We start from the raw sequence: 26,113 nt of genomic DNA on the forward strand, positions 1-26,113 counted from the left end.
TGAGTCATTTTAGATGCATTCCACAGAAAATTTGCTGACTTTTTTTGGCTTCCATAAGTACAGTAATTTGTGGTAAACACTAAACACGCCTTTTTAAGGGCTCTAGATGGTGTAACACTCAAATCCGTAGAGTATTCTTAGAGCCTCTATTGGGAAAATATATGCCTGCATCTTTGCAAAATGTCTGAATTATTGAACAAATCCACAAGACCTTAAAGCGACATGAGACCGTGTTGGAGAATCCTGCTACCCCTCCTCTATCTGATGCTTGAGTCTGAATATTGTAATGCTAAGCAAAAGTAGGCAATATAGAGATGGAAAAGTACCTAAAAACCCATGTAATGCATAGATGACGTTGGTGCAAGGTACAGGAAAGTACTAAAAAACATGTATGATGTAATTTTTTTTAAAAACTATACATGTGATGTTTCGCTACCAATAGAAATAAGGCCTCGGAGCATGTGATCTTAATTGTGGCGTGATACCGAGGAGGAGCAAGGCGTAAGAGATAACGGTACAAACGCCAATAGGACACTGATGATAAGAAAAGGGTATAAGACCTATGCCTTGACCACTGTAAGAACAGATGACTAGCTACCATCTCACTTTGTTGAACTGCTCAATAAAGTTATTCTTCTGAGACCTGAAACTTCGACTCTGAAAGATTTCTTCTGAGACCTGAACCAGACTTTGAAGAAATGAACCAAAGATCGAGAATTTGCCACAACATAATTGGCGGTGCCAGCCAGGAGCGGGCAGGGGTCAAGCAGCCGTGGTGAGGGCCCTGGCAGTGATCTCACAAAACAAAGAGCCGGCATAAAAAGAGGTAAGCAGTGTTTGCTTATTATTTTGTTTTGTGTGATCACTGCTGGTAAGCTGTCACCTTGGTTAGTAATTGTTTTTAAATAGACTCACCGTAAAAAGAACCTAAAAAGACAAAAAATTAATTGAGAAAAAGGCAGAGGAAAGTCGAGCTTTCAGGTCCTGGAGAAGCGCATGTGTGCGTGTTGTGTGTGTGAGTGCTGTAACGTGTGTAACTATTCCAGCACAAGAAAACGCGTTTGGCGTAAAGAAATACGCTTTTAATGCAAAGAAGTGCTGCATTTTTATATGTTTGTGTTGAGTTATATGTTCTCATTAACTATTATTTTATGTTTCTTACTGTTATTTTGTTTTTACTTTATGCTATTGACTGCTGTATACTAAAAATGTGCAAAAGTTCATTGTGCGCATGTGTGAACAAACGGGGACTTTTATTTTGACTCAACTTGTGTTCCTTCCTTGAAAAAAAATAAAATAAGAAATAAGAATGTCGTGCTGCTGCTCCCTCGTGCACTGATGTTATGCTAGTGCATTGAGATGAAAACTAACAAATAAATAACACTGAGAAATTGTATCTGGATTGTTCTTTAGTGGATGGATGATCGCAACATATTGTGCATGGACATGACGGACGGAAATGAAAACTTAACAGGTTATGGGCCCAGGCGCGCAAATGCTACAGGAGGAAGATGGCAGAGGCTAGTCTTCGACGGAGACGAGAATAACTACGAACTATGGGAAGTAAAACTTCTTGGTCATCTGAGAATAATGGGTTTAAAAGAAACAATACTGTCTACTGGGGATATAGACGAGGAAAAGAATGAGGAGTGCTACGCTGAACTAATCCAGTTTCTTGACGACAAAAGCTTGTCACTGGTGATGCGAGAGGCGACTGATGACGGCCGAAAAGCTCTACAAATACTTCGAGATCACTACGCCAGTCAGGGTAAGCCCAGAATTATCGCCCTATACACTGAACTAACTTCGTTAAAGAAGGAATCTGACGAGACGATAACAGACTACATTATCCGAGCCGAGAAAGCGGTGACTTCCCTAAGAAACGCAAAAGAAGTAATAAGTGACGGACTTATAATAGCTATGATCCTAAAGGGTCTGCCGGATTCCTACAAACCTTTCGCTATCCATACTACACAGAGTAGTGAAGAATTGACTTTCACCCAGTTCAAGAGCAAACTAAGAAGCTATGAAGAGACAGAAAAATTTGATGATAAACCCAAATCTGACAATGTGATGAAAGTGCACATATCATCCGTGACCTGCTACGGATGTGGAAACCGCGGTCATATTGCGCGCGATTGCCGCCAAAAAGGCGTACCTAAGTGGTGCAGCTACCATAGAAGTACAACACACAGTGATGAGACATGCCACCGGAGAAAGGACGGGCACAAAGATGAAGCAAAACAAGCTGCAGAAAAACAAGAGAAGCATGAGAAAGAACAAACATTTGTGTTCAAAGTCAGTCAAACATTTCTTCCAGACAATATTACGAAAAATGGACTGATGGTAGACTGTGGAGCAACATCCCACATTTTAACAGAGAAGAGCGATTTCTCGAAATTTGACGAGAGTTTCGACCCAAAGTCACACTACATGGAGCTGGCGGATGGAGCCAGGATGAACAACGTCGCATTAAAGCGGGGCGACGCAGAGGTGTTACTGCTGGACGTGGAAGGGAAATGCGTAAGAATCACCCTAAAGAAGGCCTTGTTCATACCATCATACCCACAGAACATCATCTCCGTTCAAGCTGCTACAACAGATGGGGCCAGGGTGATCTTCCAGGAAGGACAGAATGAACTGATAAGCAAGGATGGGACTGTATTCCGCATAGAAGAGCACGAGAGACTGTACTACCTGAAAACGGTAAATAACAACAAACAATGTGTTGATGCGTCAGTTACTGATATAATGTCCAGGGACAAAGTGAGTCTAACTTGTGACGTTAAAACGTGGCATGAGATCATGGGACATTGTAATGTTAGTGATGTGTTGAAATTACCTGAAGTGGTGGAGGGTATGGAAATCACAGGTAATACCAAACTAGACTGTAATGTTTGTACTGAGGGAAAGTTCATCAACAGCAGAAATAGGAAAACTGACACAAAAGCTAGTGAGGCCCTAGAATTGGTACACACTGACTTAGCAGGTCCCATTGAACCAACTTCTCAAGATGGATATAAGTATGCCATTTCATTCACAGATGATTTTTCAGGGGCAGTATCTGTTTACTTCCTTAAGAACAAGAGTGACACTACTCTAGCGACAGAGAAGTTCCTTGCAGACAGTGCACCATACGGTAGAGTCAAATGCATAAGATCAGACAATGGCACAGAATACACAGGTAATGCATTTCAGTCACTTTTACGAGAAAAAGGTATAAGACATGATACATCATCTCCGTACTCTCCTCATCAAAATGGTACAGCTGAGAGACAATGGCGAACTATCTTTGAAATGGGAAGGTGTCTGCTAATAGAGAAGGGATTACCAAAGGATCTGTGGCCTTATGCTGTTCAAACTGCAACTCACATCCGTAATAGATGCTATAATGACAGAACTAAGAATACTCCATACTTCATGTTGACAGGAAGAAAGCCAGACCTTTCTAAAATGTGGGTTTTTGGATCAGAATGCTATGCGTACAAACACAATCATAAGAAATTAGACCCTAGATGTGAGAAGGGAATATTTGTGGGGTATAGTAAAAATAGCCCAGCTTATCTGGTATACAATCCACAGACAGGAAATGTGTCAAAACATAGATTGGTGAAATTCATTAGGAAGAGCAGTGCTGAACAACAGACACAAACCGATGAAGATTACTTAGAAATTCAAGGCTACAGAGCAAGGAAAAAGGATAGTGAGAAAAGTAGTGATGTCCCACAAAGTGAGGAAAGTACAGAGAATCAGGTCCTAGATGGAGACGTGGAGAGTAGTGATACAGACAATACAGAGGTGTCAGAACATGGTGGAACTATGGAAAAAGTAGACACAGAAGACAACAAAAACAGTTCAGGTCCAACAGTCACGGCTAGTCAAAAGCATTACCATTCGAAAAGAGAAAAGAGAACCCCAAAATATCTAGAAGATTACCTGACAAACTCCGAAGATGATGTAACCAATGTGAGTGTTGATTATTGTTACAGGGCAGTGTGTGGAGTCCCCCAAACCTATAGAGAGGCCCTTATGTCGCCTGAGGCTCCCGGATGGGAACATGCTATGAAGGAAGAAATGGACTCACTTAAAGTAAATGACACATTTGAATTGACAACTCTACCAGAAGGCAGAAAGACAGTAGGGGGAAGATGGGTATATGCCCTTAAAGAAAATTCAGAAACAGGAGAAATCTTCAAGGCTAGGTATGTTGCAAAGGGATACAATCAAACTGAAGGCATAGATTATCATGAGACATTTGCTCCTACAGCAAATCTCACCTCAGTACGGGCATTAATGCAGATAGCTGCTCAGAACAATTTCTTAGTTCATCAGATGGACGTCAAAACAGCATATTTACATGCTTCAATAGAGGAAGACATATACTTAGAACAACCAGAGGGTTTTGAAGAGACATCTGACATAGGAGACAAGTTGGTATGCAAGTTGAAGAAATCTCTGTATGGTCTAAAACAGTCTGGGAGAAACTGGTACGAACTTTTAAATGATCATTTAGAACAAAACAACTTCGAGAGAAATCAGTCTGATCACTGTGTGTATAGGAAGCAGGTTGAAAATGAGACAATCATTGTGATCATCTGGGTAGATGATTTGATAATTGCAGCGAACAGTGAGGATCAGCTCAACAGTTTTAAAGAAATAATGAAGTCCAAATTTAACATGAAGGATCTAGGAAAAATATCCTTTTTTTTGGGGATTCAGTTTGAGCAAAAAGAGGGAGAAATTAAAATGAATCAGAAAAAGTACACTCAAAATAATTGAAAGGTTTGGAATGTCAAACTGTAAACCAAAAGCTACCCCGAGTGAGTTAAAAGTGGAGTGTAATAGGAATGAGGAAGAAAACAGCAACGAGATTAAGAACCCCAAAGAATACCGTGAAATTGTTGGAAGCTTGATCTATGCAATGACCTGTACCAGACCAGACATTAGCTGGATAGTCAGTAAACTGTCACAAACCCTTGCAAAGCCTAAAACACACGACTTAGTAGCTGCTAAACATGTCCTGAGATACCTAAAAGGTACTGTTGACTACGAACTGTGTTTCAAGAAAACAGAAAAGACTTTAAGTCTAATAGCTTTCAGTGATTCTGACTGGGCATCTTCTGTAGAAGATAGGCGTAGCACATCAGGATACTGTTTCAGCATGACCGAACAAGGACCTGCCATTTCATGGAAGTCTAAGAAACAGCCAACAGTGGCACTGTCGACCTGCGAAGCTGAATACATTGGTCTAGCAAACACTACTCAGGAAAGTATGTATCTAACTCAACTGCTAAATGGCATGGACATTAGTGTTTACACTTGCACCACGATGTACGGTGATAACCAGGGTGCTATTGCACTGAGTAGAAATCCAGTAAATAGATCTAGATCTAAACACATTGATGTGAAATATCACTATCCGTGATGCTGTCAGTGAGGGAAGAATAAATATTGTGTACTGCGCGACAGAAGACATGGTGGCAGATATTTTGACAAAATCCGTATCAAATGAAAATTCTAAAGTTCAAAGGTTTTCTGTTTGGAAACTAAATATTTTTGATGACACTGTACATGACTAAAGAGGATGAGAACAAGTGGGGGTGTTGAGTTATATGTTCTCATTAACTATTATTTTATGTTTCTTACTGTTATTTTGTTTTTACTTTATGCTATTGACTGCTGTATACTAAAAATGTGCAAAAGTTCATTGTGCGCATGTGTGAACAAACGGGGACTTTTATTTTGACTCAACTTGTGTTCCTTCCTTGAAAAAAAAAAAAATAAGAAATAAGAATGTCGTGCTGCTGCTCCCTCGTGCACTGATGTTATGCTAGTGCATTGAGATGAAAACTAACAAATAAATAACACTGAGAAATTGTATCTGGATTGTTCTTTAGTGGATGGATGATCGCAACATATTGTGCATGGACATGACGGACGGAAATGAAAACTTAACAGTTTGTTTGTCTTAAAGCGTGAGAAGTACGCTGTACACGCGAGAAGTGCGTTTTGCGCGAGAAGTGCGCCAAAAAGCGCGAGAAGTGCGCTAAAAAGTGCGAGAAGTGCACTTGGGGGGCTGTTAGTCTATTATTTGTTTGTTTGTTCTGGATGTTTTGTTTGTTTTAAATGTAAAAAGTGCACTGAGTGTTTGTTTATCCTTACCAAGGCTGAGTGGAGAGGAGTGCAGTGTGGGTAGAGAGATTATTAAATAAATAAAAAATAAGTAAATATATAAATAAATGTATATGTATATGCAAGAAGTGCATTAACTAAATAAAAAGATTATTAATAGATAACCTAGATAAAATAAGGTGGTTAAAAATACAAGAATAATATTATGTTTTAGGAACATCTTTAAGAAAACATAGACAAGAGGTGCCTTTTGCTTATCTCTGGACACACTGCAGGTCCAATCTGGGCGTATTGCCAGCAAAGCACTTAATTAACAATTGCTTGTGCTGGAGCTGCAAGTGGCAGCCAGAGTGAGCAAAAGAAGACTGAGAATTGGAATAAGATAAATAAAAAAGAAAATAATATAAGAATTATAAATTGGAGAAATAAGAGTATTGGAAAATTGAATGAATGATAAGGAACAAATTAGTGAAAGAAGAGTGCAGAGATATAAATATCAGAGAACAAGAAATATTCCAAGAAATTGGTTGTGTCGACTGTTTGGCCATTTGCCAGGCTGTAAGCGCTGCGATCTAGACAGAGAAACAGTTTTTGCTGGACAAGAACTGAGTAACGAAGCATTGTTTCCGCATTTAGTATAAGATATCAAATAACGAGTGAATGTACGCGTATGTGTGTGAATGAAGTCCCGGATGTGTGAATGAATATACTAACAAACTGGAGGGAGGGAAGTGACAGAGAAGGAGAGTTTTTTATTCTTTGACATCTTAAAAAAATAAAAAAAAATAAGACATGCAGACCAGAGTGAGAGATCATTATGAGGCAGAGGAGAAGAGAATACAGAGGGAAAGAAAGGACGAAGATGATTTTAAACAGGCATTAAAACTAACCAAAGGCATTGAGAATCACTTCTGGTTAGAAAATGAGTTTATAGATAACGAAGGGCAGTGCCAGGAGTTGACAGACCAAGGGAAAAGTGAGCTCTTTAAAAATGTACAAAGATTACAAACTTGGATCAGCTTCAGAGAGAATGGGCCTTAGTGGATTGGCGTAATGTGATTAAAAAACAGTTAACTCTTGAAACCCTGAGACCACACCTGAACAAATTTAATCTTCCAAAAACACCCTTTTGGACTCACAGTTCACTGCATTAGAAATAAAGATTGACCCAATATTAATCCCGTATCTGAAAAGGAAGGCATGGAAGCGTTGGCCTAGGGTATTAGGAGGGGCAACTATTCTTAAAAATGTATATATGATGGGGAGTTCATCCGTAAGGCCAGTAAAGGGGGAAAGTGACATAATCTTCGAGGTTGGAAGGGCAAGAGATATTAGACCAGTGTTAGTAGACAATTGGACACTAGCAAGATTGATGGTAATGGTGGTTTTGAGAAATAATCCAAGCAGCATTAGTCATCAGTGGGCAGAGATACGACGAAGTAGAGAAGAGACAGAAGAAATGTCAGTGACAGCTGAGAATGTCGCAGCTCTGGACCAATAGGAAGGGCAAGAGAGGAAATAGAGGGAGGATGCTCTTAAACAAAAAAGAAAGAAAAACTTTAATTGATTTATTTGAACCCCTAACATTAGATATCTACAACAAAGAGGAACTTAACATATTAATAACCATGTGGGAGGCCAATGAGGTGAAATTGACTCCATCTCTTACTTATCTGTATAGGGCGGGAGATATAACTGCACGAGGCCGGTAGTTTCGGGAAAACATAACCTGGAGTTTCGAATTAGTGTATCGGGGGAAGACATAATTTGGCAGCGCAGTATATAGAACAAGCTAGAAGAAGTGACGCGAAGCCATTGTCTAAGGTACCAATACAAACAATTTTTATATATATTAAGAAAACAAAACAAATACCTGAATTATTAAATATTAGTAGAAGACTAAGTGATTGTACCTTAACTAATTAAGTGGGGTACAAATATCTAGGTGCTGAAATATGGCTTCGGTGTCACCTCAAGAAGAGTCCCCTGTAGAACAGCTTGCATCACAATATCCGATATGTAGGGATAAAATTAAAAACTTGTCAAAAAAGTGGGAAAAATGGACCAAAAAATTGAATACTAAGTGGCCAGCAGAGGGAACATTTGATTTGGCTGTGTGTAGGGAAATGGGAGCTCTGATAAAAATAAAAATAAATCACAAAGCCCATGATAAGAGCAAGAAAAGAGATGAGAAACGGGGAAAAGAACAAGAGGTGTTAAATTTATTTAAAGGGAGCACAATTGATAAAATAACTTAGAGAGAGTAGGGAAAAAAGAAAGCATAATAGAGATCCCACCCCCATATGCACCATCCTATGACTTGACTGGTAAACAGCTCCCACTAGTGACTGGAACAGTGGCTATAAAAGGCAAAGTGAATTTTGAAAATGAGAAGGAAGAAGAAATAAAGGACTGTAGAGGAGCAGAGGCTGCAGACATGAGTGACCCTCTAATGTTATAAAGATGGGATGCTGTGAGCCGTGAGGGGAGTCAGGGAAGTGACTTAGACCTCAAACACCTGATTGACGCTCACGGAAGCCCTACATTGTCTAACCCGTATTTCCATGCAAGTCAAGCTTTGCAGGAACTCGGAGGAAAGACGGGGAAGAAGTGGGAGGTTGACAGACAACGAGCCAGACTTGACCGAGAAGAAATAGAACGAGATATACGGATAACTAAAGAACAGATCGACCAAGAAGCTGAAGCCATGCAAAGACTCCTAAGAGACTCCATGGAAAGGGACCAACAGAGACTTCGGTAACATCAAAGACGAAGATCTAATTCAGCCAGCCCTCACAGGGAATACAACCATGTGTCTGGAACCCTCCTTTTAGAAGAAGCACCCCCAAGCGAACCACACTGGAGGAGAGGAGACAATTTGAGAGAGATACCAGCACGCAAACTGAGTCCATATAAAGATGAAGAGGAACAACTGGAAGAAGATCCCTTACAATGCCCCATCCTGATCAAAGGAAACCAAGGACAGTACGTGCCATGGGCAGGACAAGATCTGGAGGGACTGATAGCCCGCCTCCCTGACCTACATGAAGGGGCTGGCAAATGGATCAGACTGCTGGAAGAAGAGACAATGGGAAAAATACTAGCCATTGGAGATGTCAAGGCCCTGCTGGCAAAGAGCGTTGGAGGTGCAAAGACTAATGAAATCCTTAAAGCCTCTGGAATTGGAGCTGCAGTCAATTCGACCAGGATGGATGCCACACCATTGGACAGGCACAGAGCTGCAATATGGCGGGCTCTTCGAGAACATTATCAAACTCAGATGGATCCGAAGATACTGAAAGGGGAACCAATAAGATATGAAGAAAATCCAGTAACCTATGTTCAAAGACAGTCAAGAAAGTGGAAGCAAGAGCTGGAGAGAGACCCTGAACGGGATCCAGTAATAACAGCACTGTTCAGATCCGCCATAATTAACGCCATGCCTCCCTCTGTAAAAGCCAAGCTGGAAGATGTGGTCGGGTTGGGCTCAAAGACATCAAAGGAGTTCAGTGAGCATGTGGCTCACGCAGTGGAACAGTACAGGAAGAATGAACTAAAGCTGAAGAATCAAGAAAGAGAGCTTCAAAGAAAATTGCCTCAGCTACAACTGGATGAACTGATTAACAAGAAGAAGAAAGTACAGGCTGCAGTAAAGGAAGTTTAAGATCAGTCTGCAGTGATGGCTGCTGTGAACATACCAAGTAAAGCGCCACAAGTCATACAGCAAGCTCCAGTCAACATGGGTCAGAATGTGCCAGTCAACGTGGGAAAACCCATAACAACTGAATGCACCTATCGTGATCTATCTTCCTGAAAAACAAGACAACAGAAACAGAGCAATGTCAGCACCAGGAAGGGGAAGAGGAAGGACATACAGCAACCAACAGAGGAACATGGACCAACCAAACATATGCTGGGGATGTAATCAACCTGGACACACCAAGAGAAATTGCCCAGTGAACCCATGGCCACAAGATGAGATGCAAGACCAGATGCAACAACCTTGGCAGCAGATACCCTTGAATCAGCAGCACCAAGTATCAGGGCCAGTCAACCCATGGCGTGGCCCAGACCAAGGTTACTAGGGGTGCCCAGAGAATCCTACGGGGAGGAGTCAGCTGCCAATGCCGACCAAGAACCTATGCTGCGGGTTAAAATAGAGGACAAGATAATACCCATTATGCTTGACACAGGGGCAACATTCACATGGTTGAGCCAAAAGTATGCCTCTCACCTCCCCAGGTCTGGAAAATACGTCAAGACAGTGGGATTTTCGGGACTGACGCAGCTAATTCCATTGACAGCCCCTGTCACCATAAAAGTCAAAGACTCTGAAATAAAGACTTCAATACTGGTGTCTGATCAAACGCCGGTCAACTTGTTGGGTAGGGATGCTATATGTAAATTGAACTTACAGATATGGTGCTCTCCTGAAGGGATATACAAAGAAAATACAGGTATAAAACAGATGTTAGTAATGGGTGAAGCTGAACAACAAGAACCACAGGCAAATATATTCTGGATAGGGAATATAGATTGGAGAGTAGGGGATACACTTGAAAAATGGGGAAGATACATTAAAGAGCAACTTCAGAAACCAGTTCCTCCAGAAACAGAGTTCCATTGCACAATGGGATATGATCCCCTTAGAGATCCAAAAATGGAAAAAGAGTGGTTAGGAGGAACTAAAAGACAGACTGTGTGTCCGACTTCAAAATTCATAATTGTAGGACCAGAGGGAGCAGCGTTACAAATTGAACACTGTGAATTCACTAATACTTGGTTTAGAGTAGATGATTCAGTACCACATGTTACAATATTTATAAATGAGGGGAGTCAAGCACAAGATCTAGGCCCAATGATGTTAAAGGTAGAAGGAAAGCTTTGGGAAGCCACTGATAGCCCTTTCATTTTTCAAACAAAAGATATGACACATCTCAAAATCATCTGCACAACCAAAATGGTATGGATTCCAAAATTGATATTTGAGACGGTAGAAAAAAGCGAACTGAAGTCTAGAATGGACGAACTTATCTCAGAGATGGAACAACAAGTGCCTGTACAGTTATGGTCAAAACATGACACAGATGTAGGCCTAGTTAGATCAGCAAACCCAATTAGAATTGCAACTAAACCAGGAGTTCAATTACAAAGAAAGCAACAATACCCATTAAAACGTGAAGCAGTGAAAGGGATAAAGGCAACAATTGATTGATTGGTTGAGGCAGAAGTACTGATTGAGTCAATCAGTTATTGTAATACCCCAATTTTACCAGTTGAAAATGCCAACAAGTCAAAGTGGAGGTTAGTACACGACTTAAGAGCAGTTAATGAAGTAGTTGAAGATTGGCCAGCGGAGGTTCCAAACCCACATACGCTGTTGACAAATGTTCCACCTGCTGCCAATTATTTTACTGTGATTGACCTCTGCTCTGCATTTTTCAGTGTTCCATTAGCGGAAGAAAGCAGACACCTTTTTTCCTTCACTTACCAAGGTAAACAGTATACATACACTAGAATGCCTCAAGGATTTAAACACTATTTACACTCATCATAAGACTGCTGAATTATTAGAACAAGGATAATTTGTTTTGACACAGGCCAGATGCTTAGCATACTCTGTCCTGACAACTTTTCCTGACATCACGATAAAGCGATGTACTACATCAAATCTGGCTGACTTTGTCCCGCTGGAGGGGGAAGGAACACCTCATGAATGTGTTTCTGTCTCTCTAGCCTTTACTCGTCTGAGACCAGATTTGGAATCAACACCAATTGTTGATGCAGACGTGGATTATTTTGTTGATGGCTCTTGTTTTAGAGACCACCTAGGCAACCATGCTGGCTTTGCAGTTGTACAAAGACAGGGAGACAATTTTACCCCTATGATAAGTCAACATTGTGAGCAACCTTGCTCAGCACAATTGGCTGAACTCAAAGCACTTACTGAAGCTTGCATATTGGCTAAAAACAAAGCAGCCAACATTTATACTGATTCTGATATCTATGCCCACGGCGTATGTCACTTATTTGGTGCGGTGTGGAAGCAAAGAGGATTTAAAAAGAGTGGTGGAACCCCAATTCAACATGGAGACCAAATTACTAAATTGATTACAGCTATGATGTTTCCTAAAAATTGGCCATAATTAAATGCCAGGTCCATAAGAAAGGTAATGACTTTGTCATCAAAGGTAACAATGCGGCTGATATGCATGGAAAACAAGTCCTGATCCAGCCTCTCCCACAGTAGAAAGTATTGCCCAAATGCAGTCCAGAGCAACACCACCTGAAATATATTTATGGCAGCAAAGGGGGGCGACAAGAGATGCAAACAACATATGGCGATCACATCAAGGCCAAATGATAGCCCCCGCCCCCACCCCATTGCTTAATATTTCAATTCCTGATGCGCATGGATTTGACCATTGCGCAAGGGGGGAGGTTCTAAGGCAAATTAAAAGACAAGGATTCTGGTCCCCATACTTACAAACAAGGGTAGATGAATTTTTTTAATGAATGTGAAATTTGCGCAAAAAATAATGTCAGAAAAGGAACAGCAACCCCAATAGGCTCTATTCCCGTTCCAGAAGGACCTTTTAAGCATCTAGTGATGGATTATGAAGACATGACCAAATTAGTAAGAGGAAAAAGATACATGTTGGTTATTATAGACAGGCTACAGCCAAGAGGGATACCACATGAGTTTAAAGCTAGAGACAAGGCAGCAGCAGGACTTGAATCAATATTTGTATGGATAACGCCAAATAAGAATATGGAATGGAATAATTACATATATTACAATCAGCATATATTATAATACAGATCAAGCACTTGATGCCTTAGGTCACCGACTAAAATACACTAGCAGAATGACATGGCAAAAAAGACAAGCCCTGAACTGGTTACTGGCAGAAAAAGGAGGAGTATGTGTAATGTTTGGATCTGATTGTTGTACCTTCATCCCAAATAACACAGTCCCAGATGGGTCATTTACTAAAGCCATGAAGAAGTTGAAGGACCTAAGACAAGAGGTTTCTGCGAATACGGGGAGAGACAGAAACTTGGGATACTGGTTTGATTCCATATTTGGATCATGGAAAGAATGGCTTATTAAGGTGGGAATAATAATAGCAGTGACAATTGGGATTTTCTTTTTGCTGTTCTGCTGTGTTGTGCCTTTTCTCAGATCCATGCTGGCTAGTGCAGCTGCAAAACAAATGATCAATGTGTCAGTGAAACCATCAGGCATTGACATTGGATGCACCAACTCAGGAGTATATCCAATTGTCCCAGGCTTGGACGAACTGGATGACTTCCTGTGAGAGGTTGATATGGAGATACCCCCACTGTGTATTTTGATTTGGGGATGAAATTAGTTAGAACAATTAGAGCATGGGTAGAGTAGGAAGTTAGTTAGAGGGATTTTTCTACATTCCTTTGGTTTTATATAAGGGCCCTTATTTCCTGAATACATTTACTCATATAATCTTTGAATATATTTTACTCATATAATCGTACGGAAGATATTTTACATATAATCACACCAATTGTTCACTTTTATAATGTGTGTATGAGAGGGGACGATAAAAGGTTTAAAGCAGGTCATTACCCGTGATACGAGGTAATGCAACAAGAAATAATGGGAAAAAGATAAGAATGTTTTTTATTACTATTAATCACTTTATTCACTTACTAAACTTTTATATTTTTTTAATACCTTATACATTTCTGTAAAAAGTTTAGAAGCCTAGTAATAACATGCATTGGACCATTGGATCATGTATCTATAGTTATAAGATGTAAATAAGATAAATTATTTGCAAGCGCGGTCGTCTACTGTTGTTTCAACAAAGGGCAGACTCAACTGGTGGTTTAAAAACCCGCTATCTGCTCCAACACCAGATAGCGCCCTAGGGCACTGCCAGGGCACCTCTGGCAACGGTGGAGCAACCCAGATAGCACCTCAGGTCACCAGGAAGCGCCTGCATGGTTCCTCTGGCATCGTGGGACAGGTGTGACTGAGGCTATACACAGTATGGTGAATACACTGGATGTTTGAAGCCACTCTGTCCATATAGAGAGTGATGGTTTGACAGGAAGGTGAGATCTTTTACTCCACTCCAGACAAATGGGGGTGGAGATGTTTGGTCTCACCCTTCCTCCAGGGTGTACCTCTGTGATAACAGGTCTATTGGTAGCATAAATGGATGGTCTGAATTGATCATATTGGTTGGATAAGGAAGAGGCCTGCTCATGAAGATACATTCTGGGAAAATTGAAGGTGGGACTAGAGTTAGTCCCAAAGGGGGGATGTGTTGGAGAATCCTGCTACCCCTCCTCTATCTGATGCTTGAGTCTGAATATTGCAATGCTAAGCAAAAGTAGGCCATAGGGCAATGTAGAGATGGAAAAGTACCTAAAAACCCATGTAATACATAGATGACGTTGGTGCAACGTACAGGAAAGTACTAAAAAACATGTATGATGTAATTTTTTTTAAAAACTATACATGTGATGTTTCGCTACCAATAGAAATAAGGCCTCGGAGCATGTGATCTTAATTTTGGCGTGATACCGAGGAGGAGCAAGGTGTAAGAGATAACGGTACAAACGCCAATTGGACACTGGCGATAAGAAAATGGTATAAGACCTATGCCTTGACCACTGTAAGAACAGATGACTAGCTACCATCTCACTTTGTTGAACTGCTCAATAAAGTTATTCTTCTGAGACCTGAAACTTCGACTCTGAAAGATTTCTTCTGAGACCTGAACCAGACTTTGAAGAAATGAACCAAAGATCGAGAATTTGCCACAACAACCGCAGCAGAGAAGCCAAAGAACAGAATGAATATTTCACTGACCTCAGAAACCAGCATGAACCAAGCCCATCAACACTTTATATGACAAGACGGAACCTTGCAGCAGATGTGAAAAATCTCCCTCATTCTGAAATAAATAAATTAAAAAAATCCATTAGGATCATGTATGATTTGGTTACAAGTTCTGACTTACAAGACCTCTGAATGGATTGTTTTAATATCAAAAGCACCGCATACACAGTTTTCAGGGTTAATGAAGCAAACAAAACGTATAAACTTTAGATGTCTGTGTGTGTGTGGGGGTGAGTGAGGTTTTTATAATCTGAAGGATAATTAGAGGAATTTACAGATGTAAGATGGAGGTGGTCAGCTGTGCTGTTTGGCAGATGTCAGCATTCTTACATAACCCACCTTACATAAATCCTCAGCATTGTTCCTATTATGAGCCTTGAGACTAACTCATTAGAAGGGCGAGTTGATTCATGCTTTAGCAATGGTGTTTCTGCATCCTACATTAATCAAATTAGAGGTGACATCTTTCAGAACACATTTAAGATTAGTCTGGTCAGGCATGTTGGAAGCCTTTTAATGGTACTGGTACATACAGCAGCACTGGAACTGCTTCAGGGTTAGGGGTTATGAATAATATTTTTCATTTTGTGCATACTCTCATCATAAGGCCATCTTGAATGTTTAAAACACTGACTTTGTATCCACAAATCTTTGGAGCTCATTTTAGGTCAGGTGCATCTCAAAAGCTCTGTGGTAATTTGTGGCCCCATTCTAAAACCTTACTGACAAGTTTATTATAGGTCTCTATATGGAGAAGTTCTCATGAACACAATATTGTGGCCTTGAGGAACTGAATCTAACACCTGTGTCGCACTGCTATGACATTTATTGAAGCAAAGGAAGTCAAAACAGTTGCTCAGGAGGATTATGGACATTAAACACGATGATGCTGCAAAGAAACATCTGAAACTAAGATACATTAATATAGCACACTGCAAATTGGTGAGTTTTGTTTTCTTCTTGGACTGCAAGAAGCATTTCATTTAGCATTCCATCATTAAGACTGAAGTTTTATGTGATGCTTCCTCTTGCTAGACATAGACTTTTAAAACCTATTTAAAATGTATGTATATACACTACCATTAAAAAGTGATCAGGACGTTTTTTTAAGAAATGACTTATTCAGCAAGAATGCATTAAATTAATCAAAAGTGACATAAGACATTTAATGTTAGAAAGATTTATATTTCAAATAAATGCTGCTTTCTGAAGGACCATTTGACACTGAAGATTAATGAGTAATGTATAATGATGCTGAAAATTCAGCTTTACCATCAGAGGGATAACTTACATTTTAAAAAATATTAAAATACAAAACAGTTACTTAAATTTAGTAATATTTCACAATAGTATTTTTTTAATCAAATAAATGCAGCCATATGGAGCATGAGACTTTTCAAAATCAAAAATCTTACCGACCCCAAACTTTTTAATGGTTGTGTATAAATTTGGTCATGTGAGAATTTAGCCCCTTTATGCTCCTTGTAGTATAGCACAAAAAAAAAAACTATTTCCTTTTTACACTTTAAAAAGAACTCACATTGTCCACCATTTCCTTTTTCAGTTTAATAATTGGCGCTTTCAGCACACAGAGGAATTATTCCCTGCTCAAGGGGAACAGTCACGTCAACTGCGGTCAGTACAATCAATTGATGTCTCTTCTAAACAAATGATCAAGCCCTAAAAATAACAAAGGGCTTTATAACCCAAGTGCCAAGTCATTAATTGCTCAATTATTCACTCTAATAAATGACAGAATTTGAGTGAACAAACCCTTTCAGAAAACATTTAGAAAATAACATGCGGTTTGCATAGGTTTGCAAGAGGGCTTTTTGGCATTTTGTTGATCACTGTACGTTTTCATTGTATAGGGGGGAAAAGCAGTGAATATACTACTTAACATCTCATGTTGTATTCCACAGAAGAAAGAAAAAATCATATGGCCATAGAACAACATGAGGGTGAGTACATGACAATTAAAATTTTGGGTGACCTGCCAGAAAGTCTCTGGTCATCACCTGTAATATTTTAATCAATCGCTTTAAAGGTAAACCAGGCAGCAATATAATACACAGATGAGTTCAACATTGAACACTATGGCTCATGACTAACCACTATCATAACCAAAAACAGTACAATTCTAGCTTGACTAGAATTATAGATATTAAAAGTACATATCTCCTATCTGATGTGGCTGATGTGCAGTACATCAATTTTACAAACCAAGGATGAGAGTGGAGTGAAAGATAAAAACAAAAAGCAAGAGGCTGCAAGGCTCTTATTGTGTAAGACTGGGGTAAGCAGAGTCCCGCCACCAGCCCGACAGGCCACACTGAACTGGTTTCCATGACAACAGAATTCTAATGACTACACCCCTGGTTTTTGCTTTAATGGAAAACGATGCTAGGATCTCCACGTTTCCACACTTTCTCACACCTTTTTCCTTTCACAATAAAATGTCAGACTCTTGTCAGGGCCATTTGTATCTTACAGTGCTCCTGAAAAACATCAGCAAGTTCAATGTGATTTAGCTAGACAGAAGATCTCTTAAATCATTATCTTTTGGTCCTGTCCTCCCCCCATCCCCCATCCCTCCATCCAACTTGCTCATGCTCTCCCTCTGTGATCTACCCATGTGACCAAAGACAGTTGTTCATTGGCTGTCACCACACAGGCATCTGCCCAATCGGTGCAGATCACTCATATAAACAAGCAAAGCAGCATTCTAAGGATTCAGAACTGAGTCTTTCTTTCAGTGAGGAGTCAAAGGGAAATACTACATTGGGATCTACTATTTAGTTTTTTGCCCCCTTTTCTCGTACCTGCTCGAAGACAGGATCTATTCTTGCTGTAGGACCATCTGTTGTCGCTTGCATCACTTCTCCCGGCCCATTGCCACTGTGACCAGATAACAGTGTTTATGGTTCATTACTTTAATTCACAAATGCAATTTCTGCACTGACACATGGACATGGCTGTGACATGTAAGTACAGCAAGCCTTTAAATGACCATATTTAACAATAACTGACTTTACTCACAGAGTAACCTGAGAATCATAATAGTGGAAGAACTGAATGACTGGGTGATGCTTTGTTATTGTTTTGTTACTGTAAACACTGCATGATCATATAGAATACATTAGAACAGAGTCGGCTGGCAGATCCATTTCAAATATTTATTTTGAAATATTGAAATGAATTCATGTTTTTTGTAATGATTTGCAGGGGAAGGTCAGAGCTTTACTATACAAAACCACAAAATTGTTTCTGTTTTTAATTTTTTCGATTTTTGTTTTGGAATACAAACATAATGCAACTTCTAGTTATTATTCTTGTTTGACTCCCTTGATCAAGGGATCTAATTATAACTCATCACTTCAATACCCTTTTGCTTTGTTTGTCACTGTGGGGGGGGGGGGGGGGGGGCGGAGGATGCGTTATTGCTTATTGCTTGATATTAGTGGCTTAATTCTCATTTTATTTATACTGGTGATTGATAGTGCTGCTATACAAATTTTTACTATCTGGAGGAATCAACAGTTTGTCTGGACAAGCCATGTAATGAAATGTACCGGAAGCATGGTGAAAAAGTATAGAATATTGTATGGTATAAAATTTGAATACATGGCTACAATTAATAATTGTATATATTTGCCTTACTCTATCCTTATGATCAACTTATATAATCTTGCAATAGAAACATGAGTTACAGGATCCTGATCCTGCATGTGTTGACAAATATTGATTGATTGACTACAACTCAAAGGAATAAAATTATCTATTTATTTATTTAAATAATAATCTATAAAACAAATTTATTAAAGAAAATAGATGTAATAAAAAACATCTCAATATACTCTGTGAAATTTTGGGTAATTCATTTAATTTACTCTATCGTTTTATGCAGCAAAGTATTTTTTTATTCTTAAAAATAACAGCTATAAAAAGCAGTTTATAAAAAATTCAATGCTCTTATACATGCTTTTTAGTCTATTTGGTCTTGTTTTTATTATCCCCTATTTCCCTCAGGAAAATTATCAGGATATTTCCGTCAAGTAACCCAAATCCAAGTTCACGGTCATATAGCTAATGGTTAACATTACAAGTATAAACTGTTATTTAGGGATTTAATTTTTCATTGAATAAACAAATTGCTCAAGTACACACTTAAGTGTCAAATGCAATTTAAAAAAAAAAGTCGGTCCTATTTTATATTAAGTGGCTAGGTATTATGTACTTACATTGAAATTAATAATTTTATACAATGGACTTAAGTGTACATACATATTTTTACATTGTACTTATTTTTGAAAATACCTCCGTGTAATTACAGTTGTGATTAATGTATGTAATTACATTTGTAACTACCCTGTTGACCCTTCCCTTACACCTTAACCCACCCTTAAACCTACCCATACCACCACACCTGTCCTAACCTTACCCGTATCACACCTCAATAACAGCACAAGTGTTTTACAATACAACATAAACACAATATGTAAAATTTGTAATTATTTTTTATGTAAGTACATAGTACTTAAAGCCACTTAATATAAAGTGGGACCAAAAAGTCTTATACACTATTTTTTTAAAAAGTGTCAGTTACAATCTGCAATGAAAATGTCATTGCATTTTTATTTATTTACTTAATCTCATAAACCGAGTAGAACTTGTGACAATTTAAACAGATGCAGCCTGTCAAATAATGGAAATATTTTATACAGTGCAAAAAGACACATGGCAACCGAAACTAACCATAAACGATGTGTCCTCTCTCCAGACATTAGCTGGCCTACTCACTTTAGTGCACTGTGTCAGCATGTTTCTCCCCGGGCTCTGACTGTCACAGCCCTGTTAGAGATTAGACTGACAGGGCCTTAATCCCATTGAGCTCCTCAGTTCCCCCTGCCAGACCCCAGCACTGTGCCAGGCATGTACCCAACGGCCACACAAAGGGATGCAAGGTCTGAGATAAAGAAAAAGTCCATTCAGCCACACAGATAAAGACTCAGACTAAAACTGCAGCATAGCCAACAGCAAATCACTGTTAAGACACAAAACGCTCTTCAACAGCAAACTACAATGACAGCTGGCGAAGCCTCCAGGCCATCAAGCAAAAGGAAATTACGTCATGAACAAAGCAAAAGATGCGTTGCATTTATTTGAACGACAGTCTCCATTTCTGTAGGTGGAGAAAAAACAGAAATGGTATGCCACCCAAAGTGTCACATTGCGATTTAACACGGCGGGCAGTGGCAGGCCACACAAACCCTTGCTGAAATCAGAGATGTTGAGCCAGGAAGACTCCAAATCACGGCCAATGCTGTAAGTGCATCTTCTTATAGTATATAAATGAAACACTGCTAATTCTGAATGTCCTGCCAGACGATTCTTATTTAATTCATTATTAATTTGCGGGGGAAATCACAATTAAATTTTTTTTGCCAAATCATGCAGCTCTATATCTGAGTGGCAACTTTCTTTACAAGGCCTTAACAATGGTACGACGAGCCACTTGTTTGTTGCTGCTTCGAAGTAACATGTCTGTGTGTGTTTAGAGAACTACGAGAGAAACTCCAGCCAGAGGTGACCGAGCTGATCAAACGCCAGAGGTTGAACCGCCTGTGTGAGGGGACCTGCTTTAGGAAGATCAGTGCTCGTCGCAGACAAGGTCAGTTACTCATCCTAAAATCAGATTACAATCACATGTGATTAAATCCACGGATTCAGTTCCAAATTCAGAAAAGCCATTTGATGGATTTGATTGCAGTTTTTTAGATGCAATGTATGAAACTAAAAATAAATAAAAAAACATCATATTGTACACCAGATTGATTGACAATCATATTGGATATACATAAGTTGAAGGGAGACACTGTAATCAAGCTTTTCCTATAGCTTAATGTCTATAAAGATTATGCACATTTTTAATAATCTACTCAAATATAGGGCATCACAGGCTTAGGTTCCACCGACCACCTTAACATAATGCTTGGTCTGTTTGATGTTGCATTATTATAAACAAGGATATGAATATATTAAATGTATAATCTCATTCTGTATTTGGGGCACAAAACAGCCTATATGCAAATACACTGCATTTATAAAAACATTTCAATACCATTATTATTGTGCCCTCTTTATTTAAAATCCTGTTTATTTCTAAATCTATTGATATTAAGTATTCAGCATGAAAGAGCAGCTAGTTAATCACAAACTTAATGATGCTTTTAATCAAAAGTGATTTTCTCACTGCTGCTTTAATTGAAATCTGATTTTCATTTACAGCGTTGTTCTACTAGTGGAAAAACTATAAAATCTGATTGGAATGGATCATTATAAGGGCAATTATACAAAGCAAGATATTTGTTCAAGAGAGAAGAAAACAGCCAAACAATGACTATTTTCATATTCTCCCGTCATCTCCCCTAGACAAGTTCTGGTATTGCCGTCTATCGCCAAACCACAAAGTGTTACACTATGGAGACATAGAGGAGTTCTCACAAGGACAAATATCACATGACTCTCTCCAGGAGAAAGGTGAGAAACACTTTTTCATTATAAGTGACAAAGCTGTATAGCCTAAATGAATACTGCGGTCTTTTGAAATATAATGGCTAATATTTATCACATTGATTGTTAATACCATATTGATCCACAAGCTTTAAGCAGACTAGAGCTATAACTGTTTTTAATGAATATGGTTGAATATAGTTTCTACAAAATTTTGAATTGGTCAACTATCCATAACATTCCATCTTCTCTACCTTCAGTGACAGTAGCAGATATCAAAGCTGTGGTATCAGGTAAAGACTGCCCACACATGAGGGAGAAAGGAGCACTTAAGAATAAGGTAAGAAGTATTAATTATTGTATTAAGAAACTTGACAAGTTGGTAAACTCACCAGGCAGGATTATGTGTTGTGAATCCAAACTGCAGAGCAGAAAAGATAGGCTGATTTTACATGCAGAATCTTGCAGAGGCAAAATACATGAAGTCCTTAACTCAAAATAATAACTAGTAAGAACAACCCCAAGGAAAGACAACAGTGGAACACAAACAGGCACGTCAACAGCTGAATACAATTAGCAATTAATCTAGTAGGCTAATGTCAATTACCGGTAAATCCAAATTACACCATCTAGTGGTTAGATGACCCTTTTCACACACTGTGATGACGCATTTTAACGGTCATCAGCATTTATTTTTTCATTATTTTATGTATGTACATTTATAACACTATACTTTTTTATTTATTAAATATATTTTTAAAAATCCAATTACAAAAAAAATAACGTTGCTGTGATGTTTCTGATACAGCGGCTGTGGGAGTGACGGTAACATATAGGCCTACTGTAGGTTTAAAATTTACACCTTTACGTTTTCTGACTGCCATGATCAATCACTCTATATATTTTTTTACTCTTTTTGAAAGTTGTGAAAATACTTTTGTGGCAGTTTTCTTTGCTATTTGAGCTAATGGGAATATAAAAAAATATATAGCCTACTCTTTGTAGTCTCTCATTCATCGCTAGAAATTTACCCAACTAAGACGACTAGCTGGAAATAACATTATTCAAGAACCACTATTGAACCAAACCAATCTCTGTTACCTTAAATAATATGTTTATCTCTGTAAAAAGCTGCTTTGAATCTACATTGTTAAATGCGCTATATAAATGAGGATGACTTGACTTGACGACTTCAGCTTCTGAGAAACGCGGAAATGTGAAAAGGCTCAATTAATGGCTTTAACTTTAACCGACGACTTACTCCCCCTTAAGCTAGCGCCAAAATTAATATAGTCAGGAATGAAAACTAGGATGTGAGGGATAGACGTTCAATGAATAGCATTGTTTAACAACATACCAATTGTGTGTGTGAGTGCGTATGAGGTTTGAGAGAGGTATATCTATCTATCTATCTATCTATCTATGGGATGTTCATCTCTCAGACCTAATTTTATTAACTGAATCTCTTTCCAGTTTTAAATTGACCTTGTTGGAAAATCTGCACTCCAGCTTGGACACTTTGGGAGGACTGTGTAATGACGACAGAAGCCATGTAAAAGCACCTGTAGTAAAGTGCAAGTGGGAATAGTGGGTCAGGAAGTTAGGTCAGGTTAGCTGCAGGGTTGTAGATTATGACTCTTCCTTTGCTTTTCAGGAGTTGCTGGAGCTTGCTTTTTCCATTCTCCATAACTCTGATGAATACCTGAACTTCATTGCTCCAGACAAGCATGAGGTGAGTATCAGCATATACAAATGAAGTCATAAAATGAATTCTTGTCTCATGGAAAGATAAAGAAACTTTGTTCTTTATAAGATAACAATATCACTTCATGATGTGGACATCAAAGCCATTAAAAGTAGGCCTAAGTTGTCTAATGAGCTGCTTGAATGCATCATCCTTAACAATACTCTTATTTATAATTTCCATTTTTTTTTTATTCACTAGTTCTGTATTTGGAGTGATGGCTTGAATGCTCTTTTGGGAAAAGAGATGACAAGTGAGCTCACAAAATCAGATATGGACACTCTGGTTACTATGGAGCTGAAACTTCGCCTCTTGGACCTTGAAAACATTCAGATTCCTGACGTCCCTCCTCCTGTTCCCAAAGAGCCCAGCACTTATGACTTTGTTTACGACTTTACCCAGCAGCACACTTGAGACTGGAATAAAGTCCTTACTCAAGCTGAAAATCAGCTGTAAGGATTACTCACCTTTTTGCTATCCATTTCCTCTTTCCTCTTATCCACCTTTTTCCTGGTTAGCGAATTTACCCATGATTCATTGCGGGTTTGAACCGGAAGCCGGTTGTCCTTTTCCGGTTCGAAGCTTTATGAAGATTAGGCGCCGCTTACTCAGAACGTCGCAGTGATGTGCTGGTTAGAAAATATGTGAAATAAGTAGGGCTGCCCCTGCCCATGCACGACTGAAGTTGGGTTGGAAGTTATGTATACTATATGGGAGAGAATGCTAAACCATAATGAGCGTTTTCGTAATATATTGCCTATTCTGCATCTCAACGCACGCATAAGCTTGACACAAAAAACCCGGCAAAAGTAATGATTATGCATTAAACATTTGAATTGTTTATTAATAACTAGTGTTTTCTGTAAGTGTCGACTGTAAAGATAAATTTGATGATGCTGACTCGCCATCTTCGCAGTAGTGAACGCGCCTATAGAGAGAAATGCACACTTCATACGAATTAACCTATACATAAGCAGAGAGCAGCCCATTTCTCGTTTTTAATTATTTTGTTTAAAAGTACACATTTCAAGCTTTCTATAGATATACTTATCATGTATGTGAGGCAACGCTGAGTTTCGTTGATTAATAAGACGCGCTCCAGTTCACGCGCCCGCGCCTCCGTGTCCTGTATATCTACTATTTGTGCTTCTTATTTATTATTCCAGACAATTTGTTGATAAAACATTGATAAAAATGAAGATACAATTTAACTAAACGAAATTCACTTTAAAGAAATGCTTTCTACAAAACAAAACTTGATAAGTGGTCAAAATCATATCTGAGCCATTCCAAATGTTTTCCGATATATTGGGCATCTTATGATCATATCTGACTCATCTTATGCGGTTCCCTTTTCATATAATCAACATAGATGAAATACATTTTAAAAAAACATTATATTGTGAAACTTAAATATAAAACGTATGTTTAGTTTTTTTTTTGTTTAACTTATATTTAAGCGTCACACTGCTCCGCTTTGCTCATGTGCTCTGGTGTGTAGCCTATAGCCTTTACATGCATGTGTGCGTGATGTGATGGAGGGGTGCGATTCTCGAATATTAACTGCATAATACCCAGCGATCTTCGAATATTATTTTTGCTTGAAATGCCCATCCCTACTGGTAACGTATTACACCTTTTTCGTTGGATGCTTAAGTTTTAGCGCAGCTAACCAAAAACGTCTACTCTCTGGTATTGAATGTAGCTGATACGAACCGGACATAGGTATTCTCTCCTTTTTATCTTATGCTCAAAGCACCCAGTTTCTAAAAAGTTTTTTTTATCTTCTTTGAATTGTTAAAACAACCAACAACAGCACATGTAGAGCCTGAACTCATTCTCTCACTGCTAATACAGTACGAACCGGAAGTAGGCAACCGGAGTCGTCGTCATGGCGGCGCCCATTGTTTAGAGCAGAATAAGGTGGATATGGACGGAATCATGGCCAGATCATACATTTTCCTCTAGATTGTGACTATGATGTGATGCTTTAGTTTTCTTTTTCCTTTAAATGCCTCTCATGACTTCTGCAAAGAGAAAAACTCACAGTAACATTTCTTCTCAGTCATCAGTTTTAATGAACTCAAATTAGGGTATCATTCACAACTTTTTGTGTAAGTATAAAGTGTAACACTGAGAATTGATTTGTTTCACAATCATATCAAATACAATTCAGAAGCTACATTAAGTCATAACCACATACAAATCACTCACAGGATAGTTAAATCATTATGCTAGTCATTGGACTGAAGAATGATTCCAGAGTAATCAATTCGACTAAATGAGACTGAACATTAAAGTTAAAAGATTATTTCCGATGTCAAAATAATACTGGTGCCCATTTGGCTCCTACATTTAGGATATACTGTATATACACCACACACACATGCATTAAGATAGAATTATTGTAGCAGCAGTTGTTTTGAAAACAGATTATTTTAGTATTTAAGATAAAAAGGCCTTTGATTTACTAAGTTGGACACCTTTTCTCTTCCAAAACATGTGACATCCACACTGTCTTCCTGTTCCTCAATATACAGTTTGCATTACAATAAATGTTGAGTTGTTTAACCATTACCACTGTAGTTTCATTCACACAATTTGGACTTTTGAAGTGTCATCCCAAACACTTTGAACATGTCATTGTATGAGATAATTGAGCTGTTCGCTCAGATAATCATAATTGATTAGTTTTCATTGATATACTGTATTTAACTCTCTTAAAAATAAACGTTCCGAAAGGGATTTTTTTTAAGCAATGTCAAAGAACCATTTTTGGTTCCCAAAAGAATTTTCCATGAACAGTGCTTAAAATAACTTTAGATAATTAG

General features: G+C 38.6%; 2 protein-coding genes across 5 annotated transcripts in view; one reads left to right on the forward strand and one right to left on the reverse strand.

Moving 5' to 3' along the window:
- fxyd6l (FXYD domain containing ion transport regulator 6 like) overlaps window positions 1-15,075 on the reverse strand; it is a 31,918-nt gene extending 16,843 nt beyond the window's left edge. For both annotated transcript variants that reach the window (XM_077211867.1, XM_077211840.1), the window contains exon 1: window positions 14,996-15,075. The gene's annotated coding sequence lies outside the window, so the exon portion shown is untranslated. The remainder of the gene's footprint in view (window positions 1-14,995) is intronic.
- Window positions 15,076-15,835: 760 nt separating this feature from the next.
- On the forward strand, window positions 15,836-25,859 carry LOC143721435 (engulfment and cell motility protein 1). 3 transcript variants are annotated; one of them, XM_077211800.1, is made up of 9 exons: window positions 15,836-15,967; window positions 16,590-16,660; window positions 16,948-16,986; window positions 20,214-20,350; window positions 20,584-20,696; window positions 21,458-21,565; window positions 21,799-21,878; window positions 23,193-23,270; window positions 23,484-25,859. In XM_077211800.1, the coding sequence occupies exons 3-9, from the start codon at window positions 16,981-16,983 to the stop codon at window positions 23,694-23,696; spliced, it is 735 nt and encodes a 244-aa protein (XP_077067915.1). In that variant the 5' UTR covers window positions 15,836-15,967; window positions 16,590-16,660; window positions 16,948-16,980; the 3' UTR covers window positions 23,697-25,859. The 3 variants fall into 3 exon arrangements, with proteins under 3 accessions (XP_077067915.1, XP_077067922.1, XP_077067933.1); XM_077211807.1 differs by lacking the exon at window positions 16,590-16,660 and having other exon boundaries at window positions 15,901-15,967; XM_077211818.1 differs by lacking the exons at window positions 15,836-15,967; window positions 16,590-16,660; window positions 16,948-16,986 and adding an exon at window positions 17,694-18,009.
- The last annotated feature ends 254 nt before the right edge of the window (window positions 25,860-26,113 follow it).

Source organism: Siphateles boraxobius, unplaced genomic scaffold, assembly GCF_051911475.1.
Source record: "Siphateles boraxobius isolate OS27281-9 unplaced genomic scaffold, OSU_SipBor_1 12, whole genome shotgun sequence".
Taxonomy (NCBI): Eukaryota; Metazoa; Chordata; class Actinopteri; order Cypriniformes; family Leuciscidae; genus Siphateles; species Siphateles boraxobius.

What these genes read in the sequence shown, in the direction of transcription:
- LOC143721435 (XM_077211800.1), top strand. An exon ending in CAGTGCTCGTCGCAGACAAG is followed by an intron (nt 20,697 to 21,457) that starts GTCAGTTACTCA and finishes CATCTCCCCTAG; the next exon opens with ACAAGTTCTGGTATTGCCGT. An exon ending in TTGCTCCAGACAAGCATGAG is followed by an intron (nt 23,271 to 23,483) that starts GTGAGTATCAGC and finishes TTTATTCACTAG; the next exon opens with TTCTGTATTTGGAGTGATGG.